At 37.3% G+C, this 16350-nt stretch overlaps 1 protein-coding gene across 1 annotated transcript in view; it reads left to right on the top strand.

Annotated features, from left to right (window-relative positions):
• Positions 1 to 312: 312 nt before the first annotated feature.
• Positions 313 to 16350, top strand: part of TARS3 (threonyl-tRNA synthetase 3) — a 34537-nt gene continuing 18499 nt past the window's right edge. Inside the window, exons 1-7 of the mRNA XM_069098442.1 lie at positions 313 to 705; positions 4842 to 4934; positions 5950 to 6140; positions 7348 to 7471; positions 11728 to 11849; positions 14621 to 14738; positions 15898 to 15962. Of these exons, the coding sequence (XP_068954543.1) occupies positions 424 to 705; positions 4842 to 4934; positions 5950 to 6140; positions 7348 to 7471; positions 11728 to 11849; positions 14621 to 14738; positions 15898 to 15962 (995 nt within the window). The 5' untranslated portion in view covers positions 313 to 423. The remainder of the gene's footprint in view (positions 706 to 4841; positions 4935 to 5949; positions 6141 to 7347; positions 7472 to 11727; positions 11850 to 14620; positions 14739 to 15897; positions 15963 to 16350) is intronic.

Genomic DNA, 16350 nt, shown 5'->3' on the forward strand with positions numbered 1-16350 from the left:
GCACACTTGGGTCTGCGTTAAAGCCGACGGACCGACTGGTGGGTCCAACGTTGGTGACGGGGAAAATGGTGATCTCTTTTTCGGAAGGAGAAGTCCACAGAGGGAGGTGGCAGGGAGAGAAAAGGCGATTCCTGTGTAACGGCTGCACAGGCGCCAAGTCCCCGGGGCGCTCTTGCCTCCCTTTCCTTATCCGTACAGTGAGCGGCTCGCCCTCGGTGACCTCCAAGGTTGCTGCCAGCTCTACCGCCTGGGCTGCTCCAACCCCAGGAGTCCCGACGGAGGGCGTCAGTGACCGCGCCCGCGCCTGCCCGCGCTCCGAGCTACCGGAGGCTCGGCGCCCCCAGCGCAGCCACACCCGCACCTCCCTCCCTGGCCCAACCCCCCTGCGGCCCGCGGGGCGGCGGCGGCGACGGCGGCGGGATCATGGCGGCTGACGCGGTGGCCTCTCGCCTGGCGCGGCAGGAGCAGGACATTCGCTGGCTGACTGCGGAGATCGGGCGCCTGAAGGAGCAGCAGCCGCCGCACCCTGGGCGGGAGCCGGGGCCGGAGGTCTGGCCGCGCTGGGCGGGCAGCCCCAGCCCGGAGCTAGAGCGTCTGCGCGGCGAGAACGAGAAGCTGCGCTACCGGCTCCAGCACCTGCGGCGCAGTCTGGAGGCTGAGCTGGGCCGGCGGCCCGAACAGCCCCGCGAGGCCGCCGGAGCCCAGGTAAAGCGATGCCGAGGCCGGGGCGGCGGGGAAGTGCGGGCCGGGGCCGGGGACGCGGGCGCGCCTGGGCCTTGACCTTGACCGCGGAGCCCCGCCCGCACCCGGCCTCTGGCCTAGAGTGACATCTCGGGTCTGGGGATTCCCCGAGACTTGGGGCGGGGGCGGAGGCTGGCGCTGGAGCGCAGATTACTGGGTAATATTTCTTCCCTGCCCTCTCTGCGTTCCCTCTTCTTCCCGTTAGGCCCAAACGCGTGCAAGTAGTAACGGTAGCAATAACATTGCTCCTTTGCTATTGAGGATGAAGGCACTGACTTCAGTCCTGCACACGTGGGTTGCGTGGTTATGTCCGGAGCAAGCACCATGCTAGGCCCTGGGGAGACTAGGAAGCAGTCCTCCCTTCTACCTGAGCTCTCCGGTTTTCCGTAGGGTGGATGTCTGCTTCCCCAGTCACCCTCAAGGCTCTGCCAGGGGCTGGCTTCTCTGACGTCACAGGGACCACGTGTTCAATTCCCATAAGTAGATGACTAGCCACATGTCCAGTGCTCCTCTGTCTCCCTTGCTACAATCCCTCCTCACTGTCTGCTTGCTGGACATGTCACCTGGATAGACACCTTACATGAAAATGTGAGCTCTTGGAGGGAAAGGTGTCTCCTTTTGTTTTTTTAATCTTTGTACTTGGAACTGATACTTAGTTGGCACTTGGTAAATTCTTGTTGATTGATCCCAAACTTAACTGTGCAAAAGAAAACACTTGGCCCTCAAGCTCATCCTTCTCGTCCCTCCCCCTATTCCCCACCCCCAATGCTGACAGGTGGCATGACACATCCTGGGGAATCTCGTTTTTTGTTGAGGGTACCACTGTTCTTCCAGTTACCTATGTTCTATAACATGGGAGTCTTCCTCAACTGTTCACTCTTCCTCATCCATCTAATCAGTTAAGTGTGGTTGATTCTACTTCCACAGCATTTCTGATATCTGTCCCCATCTCCAATCATGTGCAAGACGTCAAACTTTTCACCAAGACTATTGTAATAGCCTTCTAAATTCATCTCTCTGCCTCATATCTGTCCTGCTTTTAATTCATTTTATACAGTTTCACTCTCTGCTCAGGAAGGTCTAGTGACCCCCCTTCTTGCCTGTAGTTTAAGAACCAAACTGCAAAGGCTTGGAAACAGATGGCATGGTACATCCTAGGGAATGGCTAGTAGGCTACTTTGTTTAGAATTTACAGTGTGTGATATGAAGATGGGTAGAAGCCATATACATATTTGTATACCAGGCTGAAGAGTTTGTTTTGTCCCAGAGGAAACATGGGCTGGTCTTATTATTCTTGCTGACCATCCAGGGTCCTGTCAAGTACTGTCAATTCTCTATAACATATTTTATATCCTATTCTTCTGTACTCATTGGGCCATCACCCTAGGTCAGACCCTTATCATCTTCCATTTGGACTATTGTACTTTCCTGTAAATTAGTCTTCCTGTTTCTGGTCTTAATTCATTCTCCACACAACTGCCAAAATAATCCTGGGTTGCTCACCTGGGATCTATAAACTTGTTTTTGAAAAATATTTTGATACCTTTATTTCACTATAACTGATTTCCTTTGTAATCCTATGTATTTTATTTTGTGCATTGCATAGGTTCATAGTCTTCATGAGATTGCCAAAGGAAAGAAGGAAACAAACATTTATTAGGTGCCTACTGTGTGCCAGGCACTCTGCTAAGCTAAGGATTCCATGACATAAAACCCTCCGTTCTCAGGCTATGTGAAGTATAAATATATGTATGTGTTTATATATATATATATATATATATATATATATACACATATATATACATATATATATATGCACATATACACATATTTGCAGGTTGTCACTGTTCAGTTGTTTCAGTCATGTCTGACTCTTCATGACCCCATTTGGGGTTTTCTTGACAGAGATCCTGCATTTTACAGATGAGGAAACTGAGGCAAATAGGATTAAGTGACTTGCCTAGGGTCACACAACTAGTAAGTGTCTGAGGCTGGATTTGAATTCAGGTTTTCCTGACTCCAGGCCCAGCACTTTACAGTTTGCCATCTAGCTGTCCCTATATTTGTTTATATGTATATGTGTAAATTGGCTCCTGAAATAAATACTTTGTAAGAACAGGGAGTACTTTTACATCTCTCTAGAGTCTGCATGGCCACCACTTACAACTCACTTTGTCCCTGATAAAATTGTATTATGGACTAGATGTCATCTCAAATCTTTGATGGGGGTTTCATGAACATCCACATCCACTTTGGGTTGCTGGCAATAATGAAAGGGAGATAAATTTACTCCAATATAGGAACCATTGATAAAATAGAATTCATTCTTTCTTTTTCTGGTTTCATCAGTTGCTTCCTGGGTATCTCTCCTTGCCCATAGACATTTCAAATTTAACATGTCCAAAATTGAGCTCATCCACTATCCTGCTAAACCCACCATGCCTCCAAACTTCCCTTTTTTAATTATCTCCCTCCTCACCGAGATTCATAACTTTGGCATCATCCTTAACCTTTCCTTCTGTCTCATCCTTCATATTCCATCAGTTGCCAAGTCCTGTCAATTCTCTATAACATATTTTATATTTGATTCTTCTCTACTCACTGGGCTGTCACTGTAGGTCAGACCCTTATCATCTTCCATTTGGACTATTGTACTTGCCTGTAAATTAGTTTTTCTGTTTCTGGTTTTCTTCATTCTCCACACAACTGCCAAAATAATCTTGAGAGACAAGTTTGACTAAATTGCTTCTCTGCTGAAAAACCTTTGAGAGCTCCCAGTTAGTTGCCTCTGAAATAAAATAAAAACTCCATAGCCTGGCATTTAAGGCCATCTATAATCTGGTTCTACTCTACCTTTCTAGTTTTATATTTCTCCCCAATATGCGCTCTATATCTCACTTTCCTAGAATGTACTTTCTTTTCTTATCTCCTTAAAATCATCACTTTCCTTCAAGGCTCAGCTCAGATATGACCTTTATGAAGTCTGTGTGTTAATGTTCTGCCCTCCACAGATTTCTTTTATTTGCTTTCTGTGTACATGTTGCATACCTTTAGTAGGATGTAAATTCCTTGGGTGTAGGGACTGTTTCCTCTCTGACTTTGCATCCCTGGTGCTTAACACAATGCCTTAGAGATACTAGGTGCTTAATAAATGTTTGTGAAATTGGGTTGTTATTGAATCATATTAGGAGCCAGTATGCTAGTCCCTGACAAGGGTAGGCTCTGTATTTGGCTTATTGTATTATTTGCCACTTCTACCTATCCCCTCTCAGAAATTTTCTATAACAGAAAAAATATCAGTTTTATGTGCTTGGAGAATGCCAAAGTATCCCTCATTCAGTAGACTGTTCAGTTAAACTAAATGTTCTGATGGTTTCTCTTCTGGCTACTCTACATAAAATCCCCAAACGCCATTATTCTTATGTCTTAGCCCCTCCTAGCCTCAGTCCCTATCCCTCCTGCTCTACCCTAGGCCTGGCTGAGGCCATAGGAGCCACAATAAGTGATAAAGGGCTGAAGGAGTCCTCACTACCATTTCAGTACAGGTAAGGCGCAGAGTGGAGGAAGAGGATTTTTCAAATAACCAATTTATTAAGCAACCTCTTTGTTAGTTGGGTACTGCCTATATGTAATGCCCTCTCAAAGGCATTCCATCAAGTATGAGTGCAGCCTATAAGTATCATCATAGATGAAAAATATTCATTGTTTCTAAGGGGCAGCTTTATAACTATTTTCTAGTGACATGAGTGGTTATTTTTCCAATGATGAAAAATCCCAAAACTCCAAAGAAATTTGTATCTCTTGAGCTAAGGTATATGTATCAAGTCTGTGATGAAGTAAGGATTGATGGTTGGTTAGGCCATTCTTTCTCAGTCAGTCAGTTGAAGAAGTTTCAGCATAAGTAACAGATATGAACTTTGTATTTCTAGAACATGGAATTCTTGTTCGGTACTACCCCCAGGAACTATCAGTAATAATAAAGAAATAAATAGCTTATATTTATGCAGTATTTTATTGTCTTCCCTCAGGTATCTCAATTACCTTGTCTTGTCCTGCTTTTTGTCATCTGTATGAGTGCTTTTTAATATTCTGTCTTTTAGCTTCCTTCTACCACAAACCAAAAAGATGTCCAAAATAAAAATAAAAAGGAGAAGAAAAAAGAAAATGAAATTGTAAATGGCCTGAAGAGTGAGGTAAGTAATTATTAATAAGATTATACTAGAAAGGGCTACCTCTGATTTTTAATACTTTGAGTTAAAGTGTGATTTATCTAGGTACCTTAAATTAAATAATTTATAATAATATTGTACGTAAAACTGTGCAGAACTTAGGTTCATTTTTATATGTCTTAAATGCAGTAGGGTATCAGTTATAATAACTTGCTTCAAAGATTTGTGATTTCTTCTGTATGGGTATGCCTTTCACCAAGGTAGATCATAACCCTTCTAACTTTTAATGAAGTTCTGTATTTGAAAAATTCACGTGAAGGCCAGCCCTTTTGTGAAATAACTTTGCTAACTTAGGCAGGTCTTTTGGGGACAGATGCTCAGTTATTGGATCTATACTTGAAACTTACATAAGTAGTTTACTCAAGTTGAAATAGTTGCTCCTCCTTTATATAAATCAGCCTGTTAGCCAGTATTTGTTGGCCCTTGTGTGACCATCTCATCTAAGAAGCATTTATTATGTATCTACTATTTGAAATACATTGTTCTAGTTGCCTAGTATACAAAGACAAAAAGAACACTGTTCATGGTCCTGAGGAATTACAATCTGTACAACTAAAACTAACATGAACAGGCCAATTTAAGAACAGTGAAAGAAAGTATAGAGTGTACTATCAAAAATCTTAGTGTAATTGTAAGCTTTAGTAGCATAAAACTGGACTCAGAATTTTGAGACACCCTATAACTAATTAAGTGCTGATTTATATAGTACTAAGTAAGTAAGAAAAGAGAGAGTAATGGTCTGTAATTGTCATGGAGCTGTTTATGGAAAAGGTAGAATTTGAACTGTGCTACTTAAAGATAAATAGGATTTGGACAGGTGTAGAGGAGGTAGAGAATCCAAGTGAGGGAACAGTATGAGCAAATGCATGGAAAACGGGAAAATAGGGGGTAGGAAGAACTAGCCAAGGGTCCATATATGGGAGTAGTAAGAAGTAAGGTTGCCTATGTGTTTATGTCATTGTCTTGTAATGATTTACAGTTATGTAGTGGGCCAAACTTCATAGAAGATAGACTGATGCTTTATGAAACATTGAAGAGAGAGCATGACACCTTGCTTGCCCATAGAGCAGCAAACGAGAGCAAATTGATCAAAATAATGCTGATTGATGGAAAAATAGTTGAAGGGGAGTCTTGGAAAACAACACCATATCAAGTGGCTGCTGGAATTAGGTAAATTGTAGTGTAAAGAAGATCATGGGTACTAATTAAGTAATTGAACAAAAGACTGATGACAATATTTTTTCCCCTGAGAATGCCATTTTCTTTGATCAATAAGAATAAATTAATGAGAAATAGGTTCTTCACCAACACCACCTTTGGACTTCTTAGGAATGCCATTTAAATTCAGGAAAAGTATAACTCAGAATATAATCCTGTTTTTTTCCAACTCCAGATACTCAATTTTTCAAGTCATAATTAACAAAACAGTTTGTCAGAGATAACAGAGAAAAATATCTTCTCTTTTCCTTGACTTAATAATATTGTATTATTTGAGTTTTTGGAAGCTTTTGACTTCTTTTTAAAAAGTAGATAATTTTCATGAGTTTTGTGTATGGGCATATGTATATGTGTATGTTTCTGTATGTACACACTTAGGGGTGGAAGAGGAAGGTTATGATCTGGACTAGAATTCAGAAGACCTGAGTTCTGATCCCAGCTACATCACTAAGTATGTGATCATTGGCAATTCACAGAATCTCCGAGCATCAGTTCACTCATCTATAAAATGGGCATGATCATATTCATGCTGTCTGCCTCAGATAGCTGTTGCAAGGGTTAAACAAGATAATGTATGTGAAAACATTTTGAAAGGTATGAAGTGCTATACATTTAGGAGGCAGTATGGTACATAAAGAAGCCAGAGAACTAGGTCCAAAGCCAACTTTTATGTACTTATTATTTAATAATATATTCATATTAGTGACCTTGGGCAACTCTCTGAACCTCCATGTCCTCATTAATAAAAGGAGGGGGTTGGATTAGATCTCCTCTGACATCCCTTCCTACCCTAGAGCTGGGATCCTATGAAATAAAAAGCATTATTATAGGTCCAAAATCTTTTTGCCCCAAAAGGACAAAATTATGACATCCTTGAGATTATACAAGAATTTGGCAGAGGCTCAGAAGGTAGGTCCAAAAGAGGAGTTCCAAATATTTTCTAATGGCAACATTACTGAGTCATAGCCTTAAGAGATTACTGTGAAGAGAACAAGACTTATTTGAGTGTGTGACATATTTAAATGTTATATTACTTTATGTATATGTATTTATCCTACATATGTAGCATGTACTTTTGCAGCCTGAGTTGTTTTAATCTTTGTATACAAATAACATTGGACAGTAGAGTTTAATTTCAAAATTATTTTTCCTTCCTTAGCCAAGGACTGGCTGATAACACAGTAATAGCCAAAGTAAATGATGAATTGTGGGATTTGGATCGTCCATTAGAAGAAGATTCTACATTAGAGTTACTTAGGTTTGATAATGAGGAAGCTCAAGCTGTAAGTATATTTTAAGAACTGATGTCTAAATTTTACTTAAAAGCTCATTATGTAAATAGCAGTTCATTGAAATTTAGAGAGAGATATGGTCTTGTGGTACTCTAAGACAGTGGTGCCACACAAATAGAAATGAATTCCTGAGTCATATATTGACTTAGAAAATCACAAATTAACATTATGGCATAATGTATTTTTATTTATGTTGTTAAATATTTCCCAATTACAGTTTAATATGATTCAGCCAGCTGCACTTTGGGAGTTTTGTGAACCATGAGTTTGGTACCTCTGCTCTAACAGTTAACATTTATGTAATAGATGTTTAATATACTACAGATAGTTCTTGTTTTATTTAAGTGGACTGTTCTGCAGACCTCTATGTAAAGTTATTTTTACTTAATTTGAACTAGTCCACTGATGTGAGGAAGGAAAGCCTATGTAGTGAGGGGACTGGCACAACACATGGTTCAAGGACACAGAGGGTCTGGGGACAGAGAAGTGACAGTAGGATGAGGATCACACAAACTAGGGACAGAAACCTGTTATCCTAGCACAGAAAGACAGAAGAGAGGCTTTTTTTTTTCTCTCAATGAATATTTTCTCTCTATATGCTACTGAACTTGTTTTGTAGACAGACCAGTTCTGCTTAATTTTCTTTGTAGAATAAGAATTAAATTCTGATTCATTTAATTCTAGAACTTTTCATGGACACATGCTTTTATCTTATGTTTTTTACCCATGTGAACATAATGTGTCTTTGATTACATTAACAGAGCATTTTTGTTCTTGTGTCTATTTATAATATTCCCATTACTTGCCAACAACAAAATATGAATTTAGATGCTAGTCAATAAATGAACATTTGTCAAATGCCCATTGATAGACAGAATTGTACCAATGTCCTATACTTCAAGGAAAGCCATTATACAAAATCCAAATTTACAGAAATATTTATTTTATTAAAGTATTACTTACTTTAGAAAATTTATTTTGGTATTTGTTTAAATAACAGATTATTTTATGGTAACAAATTCCTTTATGAGAACTTCATTCACAAATCTCAGAAGGCATATATTATGAAGGGTGAAACATACCTACAATTAGCTCTATGCTGTAAATTAAAGACTGAACCCTCCCTAATTTTGTATTCTAAAAAGGAAATAGAGAAATGTACTTCTCAATCTACATCTGTATGGATATAGATATATACATATGTGTGAGTATATATATTCACATATATTTATATCTGTCTCTATTATTGCATTTCTATGTAGCTATAGCTATATCTTTCTATCTTATCTACCCATCTACCTCTCTGTCTCTGGGACTGCATGGTCCTCAGATCAACTGATTTCCATTATTATTGTTAAATTTTTAGCCAGCTACATATATTTCTATATAAACTGTAAAGATCTATATGTACATATAGATCTATAATTCATTTTAGTAGCACAGAATGCCATTTCATGCCATTTAGTATAGAATGTACATATGTAGCTATACGATAGTATAGGTATATATAAATGCTTAGTATAGTATAGTTATATATTAATATAGGTACATACATTTATATATGTGTATATATACACATACATACATACATATACTAAATAGCATTTCATGTTGCCATAAGATGATTTTCAAGCTAAAAATTCATAGAACCATAGAACTACAAGAAACCTGTAGTTACAGATCAGTCTGATCCCCATGCAAAGTATAAATCATATCTATATCATTTCAGTTAAGGAATCATCCAATTTCCTCTTATCTGCCATGACTGAAATTTCCAGTCATTCTAGATAGTTAGGGGCAGCTGTAATTGTTAGGAAATTTTTCTGTAGATTGAACTGAATTTTACCACTGTGCAACTTCCATTCTATGACCTCAAACCAAGCTCATTCCCTCTTCTGTATGATATTTCTTTAGGTATTTGCAGACTGCTATTATGTCCTGCCTTAGTCTTTCTTCTCCAGGTCAAACATTTCTAGTTGTTCAGCTAATCCTTATCTGTTTTGCTTATGCTGGATACATTAGTAGCCAATAAAAAAGGTATATTTATATTTCTGTCCATTTTTTCCAAAGGTAACAGCTACATTACTAAATCATATACCTGATAGAAAACGTGTGATTTTAGAGCTAGAAGGGACTGCAGTGTTCCTCTAATCCAGTGGTGTCAAACTCAAATAAAAATGGATCCCTGTGTGGCTGCATATTGACTCACAAAACTACAAATTAACATTATCTATGTTGTATTGTATTTTTTTGTTTTGTAAAACATTTCCCAATTATGTTTCAATCTGGTACATACAGGTTGTACTTTGTAGACTATGGCCCCAATTGTGGCTCCCAGACTAAGAGTTTGATACCTTTGATCCAAACTGTGTCTCAGAGAGGTTGGCTGAGTTGTCCAAGTTTGTGCAAATGATTTAGTACCAGAGCTATCTAAGAATTTGAATGGTTAATATTGTTGGACTGGTTTGAACTTTCTGGTCATATCCCAGGGGTTTACACGTTTAGCTGTGGTGCACAGTTGTGATCTCATGCCCAAGAAAACATAAACACCTCCCATTTGGAGGTGTAAAAATTCACACCTCTAAAAATAAGAGAGGATAATGTTTTGCATCATATGTTGTAGGTTTTGTAAAGTTTTCCCAATAATACTATATGAACTCTCCCTATACATTCAGGATACTAATAGATATGTTATTGGCTTCTAAACTTAATATATGCATGTATGTATATATTATATATGTACATACATATAAGATATTGTATATGTACACACAACATATGTAATACATATATAATATGCATATATTTTACAGTTATATAGAATCAAAATTGAAAATAAAAAATTAAACTTTAAAAAACTTTACCCCATTTTAAATAAAATTGGTTATGCTCAGGATTCAATTGCCCATTTACCTAAAAATATGAATGTCATACATCAGTGGCTAAATGTTCTATAGAGATATACAAAATTATTTAATGTATGTGGATTATTTTTTAGTTATTTTAATATCACTGAAAGCAAATACCTTGCCTGATTCTCTGCCTCATAGACACAAAAATGGGTCAAAGTTCTTCATAAAGTTATTTTGTTTCTATGTTCTGTGAGAATCGTAGGGGATTGCATCTTCACTCTGTACTAAGTGATTAATTCACTGATTCAACAAGCCAGTCAATTGGTAGATATTTATTAAGTGCTTCTTATGTACCAGGTATTGTCCTAGGTATTGGGGATATGACGACAAAAATGAAACAGTTCCTGCCCTCAGAGAGCTTACTATCAAGGTGATATCATGTGTATATTGAAATATATACAAAATAAGCACAAGGTGATTTGGGCAGGGAGTGAAGACAGTGGCAGCAGGGAGATCAGGGAAGGTCTCACATAGAAAGGGGCAATTAAGCTGAGCTTTGAAGGAAGCTAGGGTTTCTAAGAAGCAGAAGCGAAGAGAACAACTATTTATTAAGGGAAAATTGCTGTGAAAGGTGCTGGGGAAGACACAGGGATAAAATAATATATGGTCCCTGTAGTGTGAACGGGAAAGTACTATTTTAACATGAATCCCTGGCTATAGGAGAGGCCGGCGCAGAGGCCATAACAGACAGACAGAGAGCCCATCTTGGGACCAGGAACACTTGGTCTCAAGTCCTGTCTCTGACAATAATGGTTGCGTAGCCTCTCCTATAGCCTAATGCTAGGGCTCTAGGCAACAATCAAAACTGTAAGAGAAAGGTGCCAACCTGCCATTATATGGAGTTTCTTATACTAGGCAAATCACAGTTCCAGTCCCTAACCTGATTCTGTAGGAAGAACAGCTCAAGCCTTGGAGCTAGACAGTAGACTTTGCTGGGGCCCAGTAACAGAGAGGATATGGAAGAGCCTCTTCTCCTCATGTGCAGGAGTAAAGGACTGAATTTCTTGCTCTGTTACATAAATGAGCATTATTACTGAAAAGTCAACTTTTTTTTCCAATTTTTATTAAATCTCTTTATGGATGACATGACAGAACTTCATCTGTATTTATTCTTCTGTCATATTTAAAGATATTGATTCTAGTGTTGCATTTGGAGAGGATTACTAATATTACTAATTTTTGGATCTCTACAGGGTTGTTGGGATGTTTAAATGAGACAATATATGTAAAATGCTTCATAGACATTAAATGTTATATTTGCTATATAAATGTTAGCTATTTTTATTATTGCAATTATTTTTAACAATATGAATTCTTTCTTTATATGGTCTATAGGTGTACTGGCATTCTAGTGCTCATATTCTTGGAGAAGCTATGGAAAATTATTATGGAGGCTGCTTGTGTTATGGCCCACCTATTGAAAATGGGTTTTATTATGACATGTTCATTGAAGACAGGTAACATTTGATTAATTTAGTGCTTATTGTAAGTATACTGATTATCAGAATATGAAGAATATTGATTGAAATGGATACAAATCAACTAATCGTATTCTTTTTATCATTTCTGGAGGGTATTCATTTCAGTTAAAGAAACATTAGGCACCTAGTATATGCAGGTCACTGTGTTAGACAGCTGGATGTGATAAAAAGTTTAGTTTAAAGATATCATCTTCAAGAGGCTTAAAGTCTGGTAGGGAGCCGAGACATATATACACAGAAAACTATATAACAAAAATATGTGTGTATGTATACATATACACACACACACACACACACACATATATATACATATACACACACACATATACACACACACACACACACACATATATATAAATAGAGAGACAGAGATATAGATATATATGTATATATATCTACGCGCACACATACATATGTGCATCAGAGATAGATTGATAGAGGGCTATGGGAAATCCAAAGGGAGAAAGGTTATTAGCAACTGTATAGCAAAATACTAGACACATAGTCACTGCTTAAGAAACACTTGTTGAATTAATGAATTTGGGATAGGCAGAAATCTAGGAAGGCGTCCTGAAAGAAGTAGCATTTGAGTTGGGCTTTAACATGAATAAGAATACATTAGGCCAAGAGCACAGGGTGAACAAAGGCTTGGAGATCAGGAAGTGTCTGTATGAGAGGCTTTGAATAGTACACTTGGGTTCAAGCTTGAAATATATAGAAGGACAGTATTAGTAGATAAGACTTAGAAAACTGAGCTATTATTATGCCAGTATGTACTATGGGCTCAGTTCTATGCTTGGCACTGTAAAAGAAAAAAAGAAAGTCAAGTCATGATTCCTGTGTTTAAGTAGGAAACTAATCACTCATTCTCATGACTCCTTTAGGGGACCAAATATAATGATTTGTCAAGATAAAAAGAGAACAACACAAATCAACAAATAGTTTGGTTTGGAAGGAATTCAGGAAAGGAAAAGATGAGTATAGGTTGGAGGAGTTAGTAAAGGGCCTCAAAGAGGAACTTCATAGATGTGAAACTTGAGAAGGCCCAGAAAGACAATCTAGACCAGCGGTGGGGAGCCTGCAGCCTCAAGGCCACAGGTGGCCCTTCAGGTCTGTAGTAGCAAGCACCCTAGCACACGCAGGATGGCTTGCTAGCACAGGTTCTTTGAGCTGCTTTGCTAAAGGAAAGATAACTTTTAAAGGGGCCAACAATCTTACTTTAATTACATTCTCTGGTTCAGGGGAAAGGTCAGCACCCTGAATATGGAGAAAATACAAGCAGAGAAATTAGCACAGAGATTCAACAGACAGGGCTCTTACTGTCTGAAAAAAGTAATACAACCACCTACATACATCACTGGATCAGGAGAGCACAAACCTCTGAGTAGTTAGGTTGGGGGGGAAGGGGGTTCTTAACAAACAGCTACTCAAGAGTCCCATCCAGGGAATCAAAAGGTCCTTCTCATAAGTGAACCCCCAAAGCAAAATGCTAACCTCCCAGAATATATAACAAAGACTCGGCATCTGATTGGCTGAGTGCCGAGGAGCTTGAGAATCCTTATGCCCCAGCACTTAATTGGAAACTCCCTGTAGCTCAGAGCCTCATTAGCTCAGAGCTCATTACCATGTGCCTATTAATGGGCAGGGAAGATCTTAAAATTCCATAAACATTACAAGGTCCTCAAATGATGCCCTTTGACTGAATCCAAACTTCACAGAACACATCCTTTTATAAAATTTTAAACAGGCTGAAGACCAGAATGAAGAACTTTCAGGAAGTGGGAATCATAAGAATTAGAATACCATGTGACCTTGGGCAAGTCACTTAACCCCAATTGCCCTATCCTCCCCCCTCCAAAAAGCAAAAAAATTAAAAAATTAAAAAAAAATAAGAACTTAAACAGAAATCAATACATTTAGTACATTTATGGCTACTTTGAAGTTAATAAATTATTTCAGCTTCAGTTTATTTTTCATATAACATTTTGAAGTGTATTCAATCATTTGTTCTTTCAGTCTGACAAATGTTGCCTTGATCATAATGGAAATATTTTATTCAAGTATTAGGATCATAGACTTAGAACTGCAAGACAAGATTACAAAAATTATTTCACTTTTCACCTAAATTATGATTTTAAAAATAACTAAATAAAAAGTGTATGGAACTTAACTTTGAAGTGAAAAATTTTAAAGGATTAACTGAGAAAACATTTTGATTATATGATGACAGCTTGAATACAAAATTATAACTATAGGATTATGTTTTCTTATGGTCTAGCAGAATAATTTGGTGCTCTCATCAATTATTTCTGGCATATAGGCAAATATCTTAGGCTATTCCCCTCTCCCCCTCCCCTTTTGTGAAGGAAATGTCTACTTACACTTTAGAAGCTTTTAAGGATCAGATAAAGTTCCCTTGACACTTTGAAAAAGATACTATAGGAGCAGCTAGGAGGTGCAGGGGATAGAACAACGCCCCTGGAGTCAGGAGGACCTGAGTTCAAATCCTACCTCAGACACTTAACACACAAAAACTAGCTGTGTGACCTGGGGCAAGTCACTTAACCTCAATTGCCCTCCAAAAAGAAAAAAAAAGAGATACTATAAAACCTCCAATTTTTTGTGCTTACAAAAAGTAACAATTAGAGATATAAAACATAATTACAAGTCATATAAGAAGATAATGTACAATGTCTTCTCAAAATTAATTTTTATTTTTGTTAACAAAAATACTATTTTCTCTTTAGGGGAGTATCCAGTACAGAATTTCCAATATTAGAGAACATGTGTAAAACTATCATGAAAGAGAAGCAACCTTTTGAAAGATTAGAAATCAGCAAAGAAATCCTTCTGGACATGTTTAAGGTAATTTATTGAAACACTCAATATTTAGAAGTGTTCAACTCATGTATTTAAGAATAATGCAAGTGTTTTTAACAATTTTGCAAAAAAACCAAACAAACCCTAATTTCTATAACTCCTGAAATACATTTTTCAGATTGTTTGACAATGGGTTCTGTAAGTAAATGAACAGAACCAGTAACTCCTACATTTACCTTGCCATGTATTTCCCAATAATTCTAAAAATATGTAAGAGAAGGGTATCTATCCATGGCACCAATCTAGCTTTATGTAGCTATCAGTGAAAAGAAAGTTGTTGAAAGGATTAAACTGCCAATCTAAAAATAAGCAAATTAAAATCATTGGACTAAAAGGGTCACACATTCCTTCCGGATTGGAGCTTAGCTTTATTTCTGGTAGAGAGGTAGGTAGATAAAGAGTCAGGTGGATAATTTTTGTGTGTTTTTATAGCTTATTTAACTTTGTAAAGGCACTGTCTCTATTCAACTATTTTTTATAATTTAATATGTAATCTCAGTTTTTGCTATTTTCTCTGGAGTTTCTTGTTGCTTTTCTTTTAAATTATGTTAGGCATAAATCTGGCAGTCCCTGCCTTTCATTTGTGTCTATGTTCCTATAGCATCTCCATTTATAAATATTGATAATTTTATTTTTTAAATGATACATTTAAAAAAGCATTGGTCTTATATTCTAAATACTGTACAGAGAGTAAAAAAAATTGTTTATTTGGGTTGGAAAATAGTCTCAATATTCTACTTGTTAATGTATGTATTATGAATACTTTAAGGACCATAGCTCAATAAAATCTTAATACAGGGGAAAAATTTGCTGATTATTTCTCTTAAAATTTGTAGGTATGAAGCCAAATTAACACTGATCAATTATTCCTTTCATAACTATATCCATTAAATAGATTTTTACTGTAAAATGCCTTGTACCTTGCAGAAATGAAGGCAGAACAATACAAATAAATATTTTGCCATTACTTTTTTGATGTTCCTCTTTATTTAGATAAATTTATATTAGATAAATTAATATTTAGATAAATTAATAATGAAGCTTTACTTTTTGACCTTTTTTCTATATTCAATGTAGTATCTTTTTTCCTGAATATGGGTATTTTTACTTAGTTTATGTACTAATATGCATGTTTTCTTTGTAGTATAATAAATTTAAATGCCGAATCCTGAATGAGAAGGTTAACACCCCAACTACCACAGTATACAGGTAAAGGGCAACAAACAGCTTGTTGCTAAATACTCCATTATTAGGAAGCACTAGAACAATGACCCTTTTAAGGCATCCTGTTCTTAACTTTGTGCTGTTAAATTGCCATCATTTATTAAAGACACTTAAAAAAAAACTATGTGTGTTCAAAATAGATGAATGAAAAAAATGTATAAATGGTTTTAAGTAATGCTATATTATTATGCACATCAAGGCAAAGCCTCAAAATGTCATCCTTGTGGAGTGTTTTCATGCTCTCCCTTCATTTATCAGGTAAAATTAGGAAGCCTTCTTTTCTCTAGTTCTTAAATTTAGCTGCCTCCTTTGTGGTAGCTGATATTGTTCCCTAGTGGGCTAGACTTTTTATTACAGTTTAGAAAAATAAGTG

This window comes from Petaurus breviceps, unplaced genomic scaffold (assembly GCF_028583685.1).
Source record: "Petaurus breviceps papuanus isolate PSGF00001 unplaced genomic scaffold, PetGlider_PUasm1.0 37, whole genome shotgun sequence".
In the NCBI taxonomy this organism is placed as follows: Eukaryota; Metazoa; Chordata; class Mammalia; order Diprotodontia; family Petauridae; genus Petaurus; species Petaurus breviceps.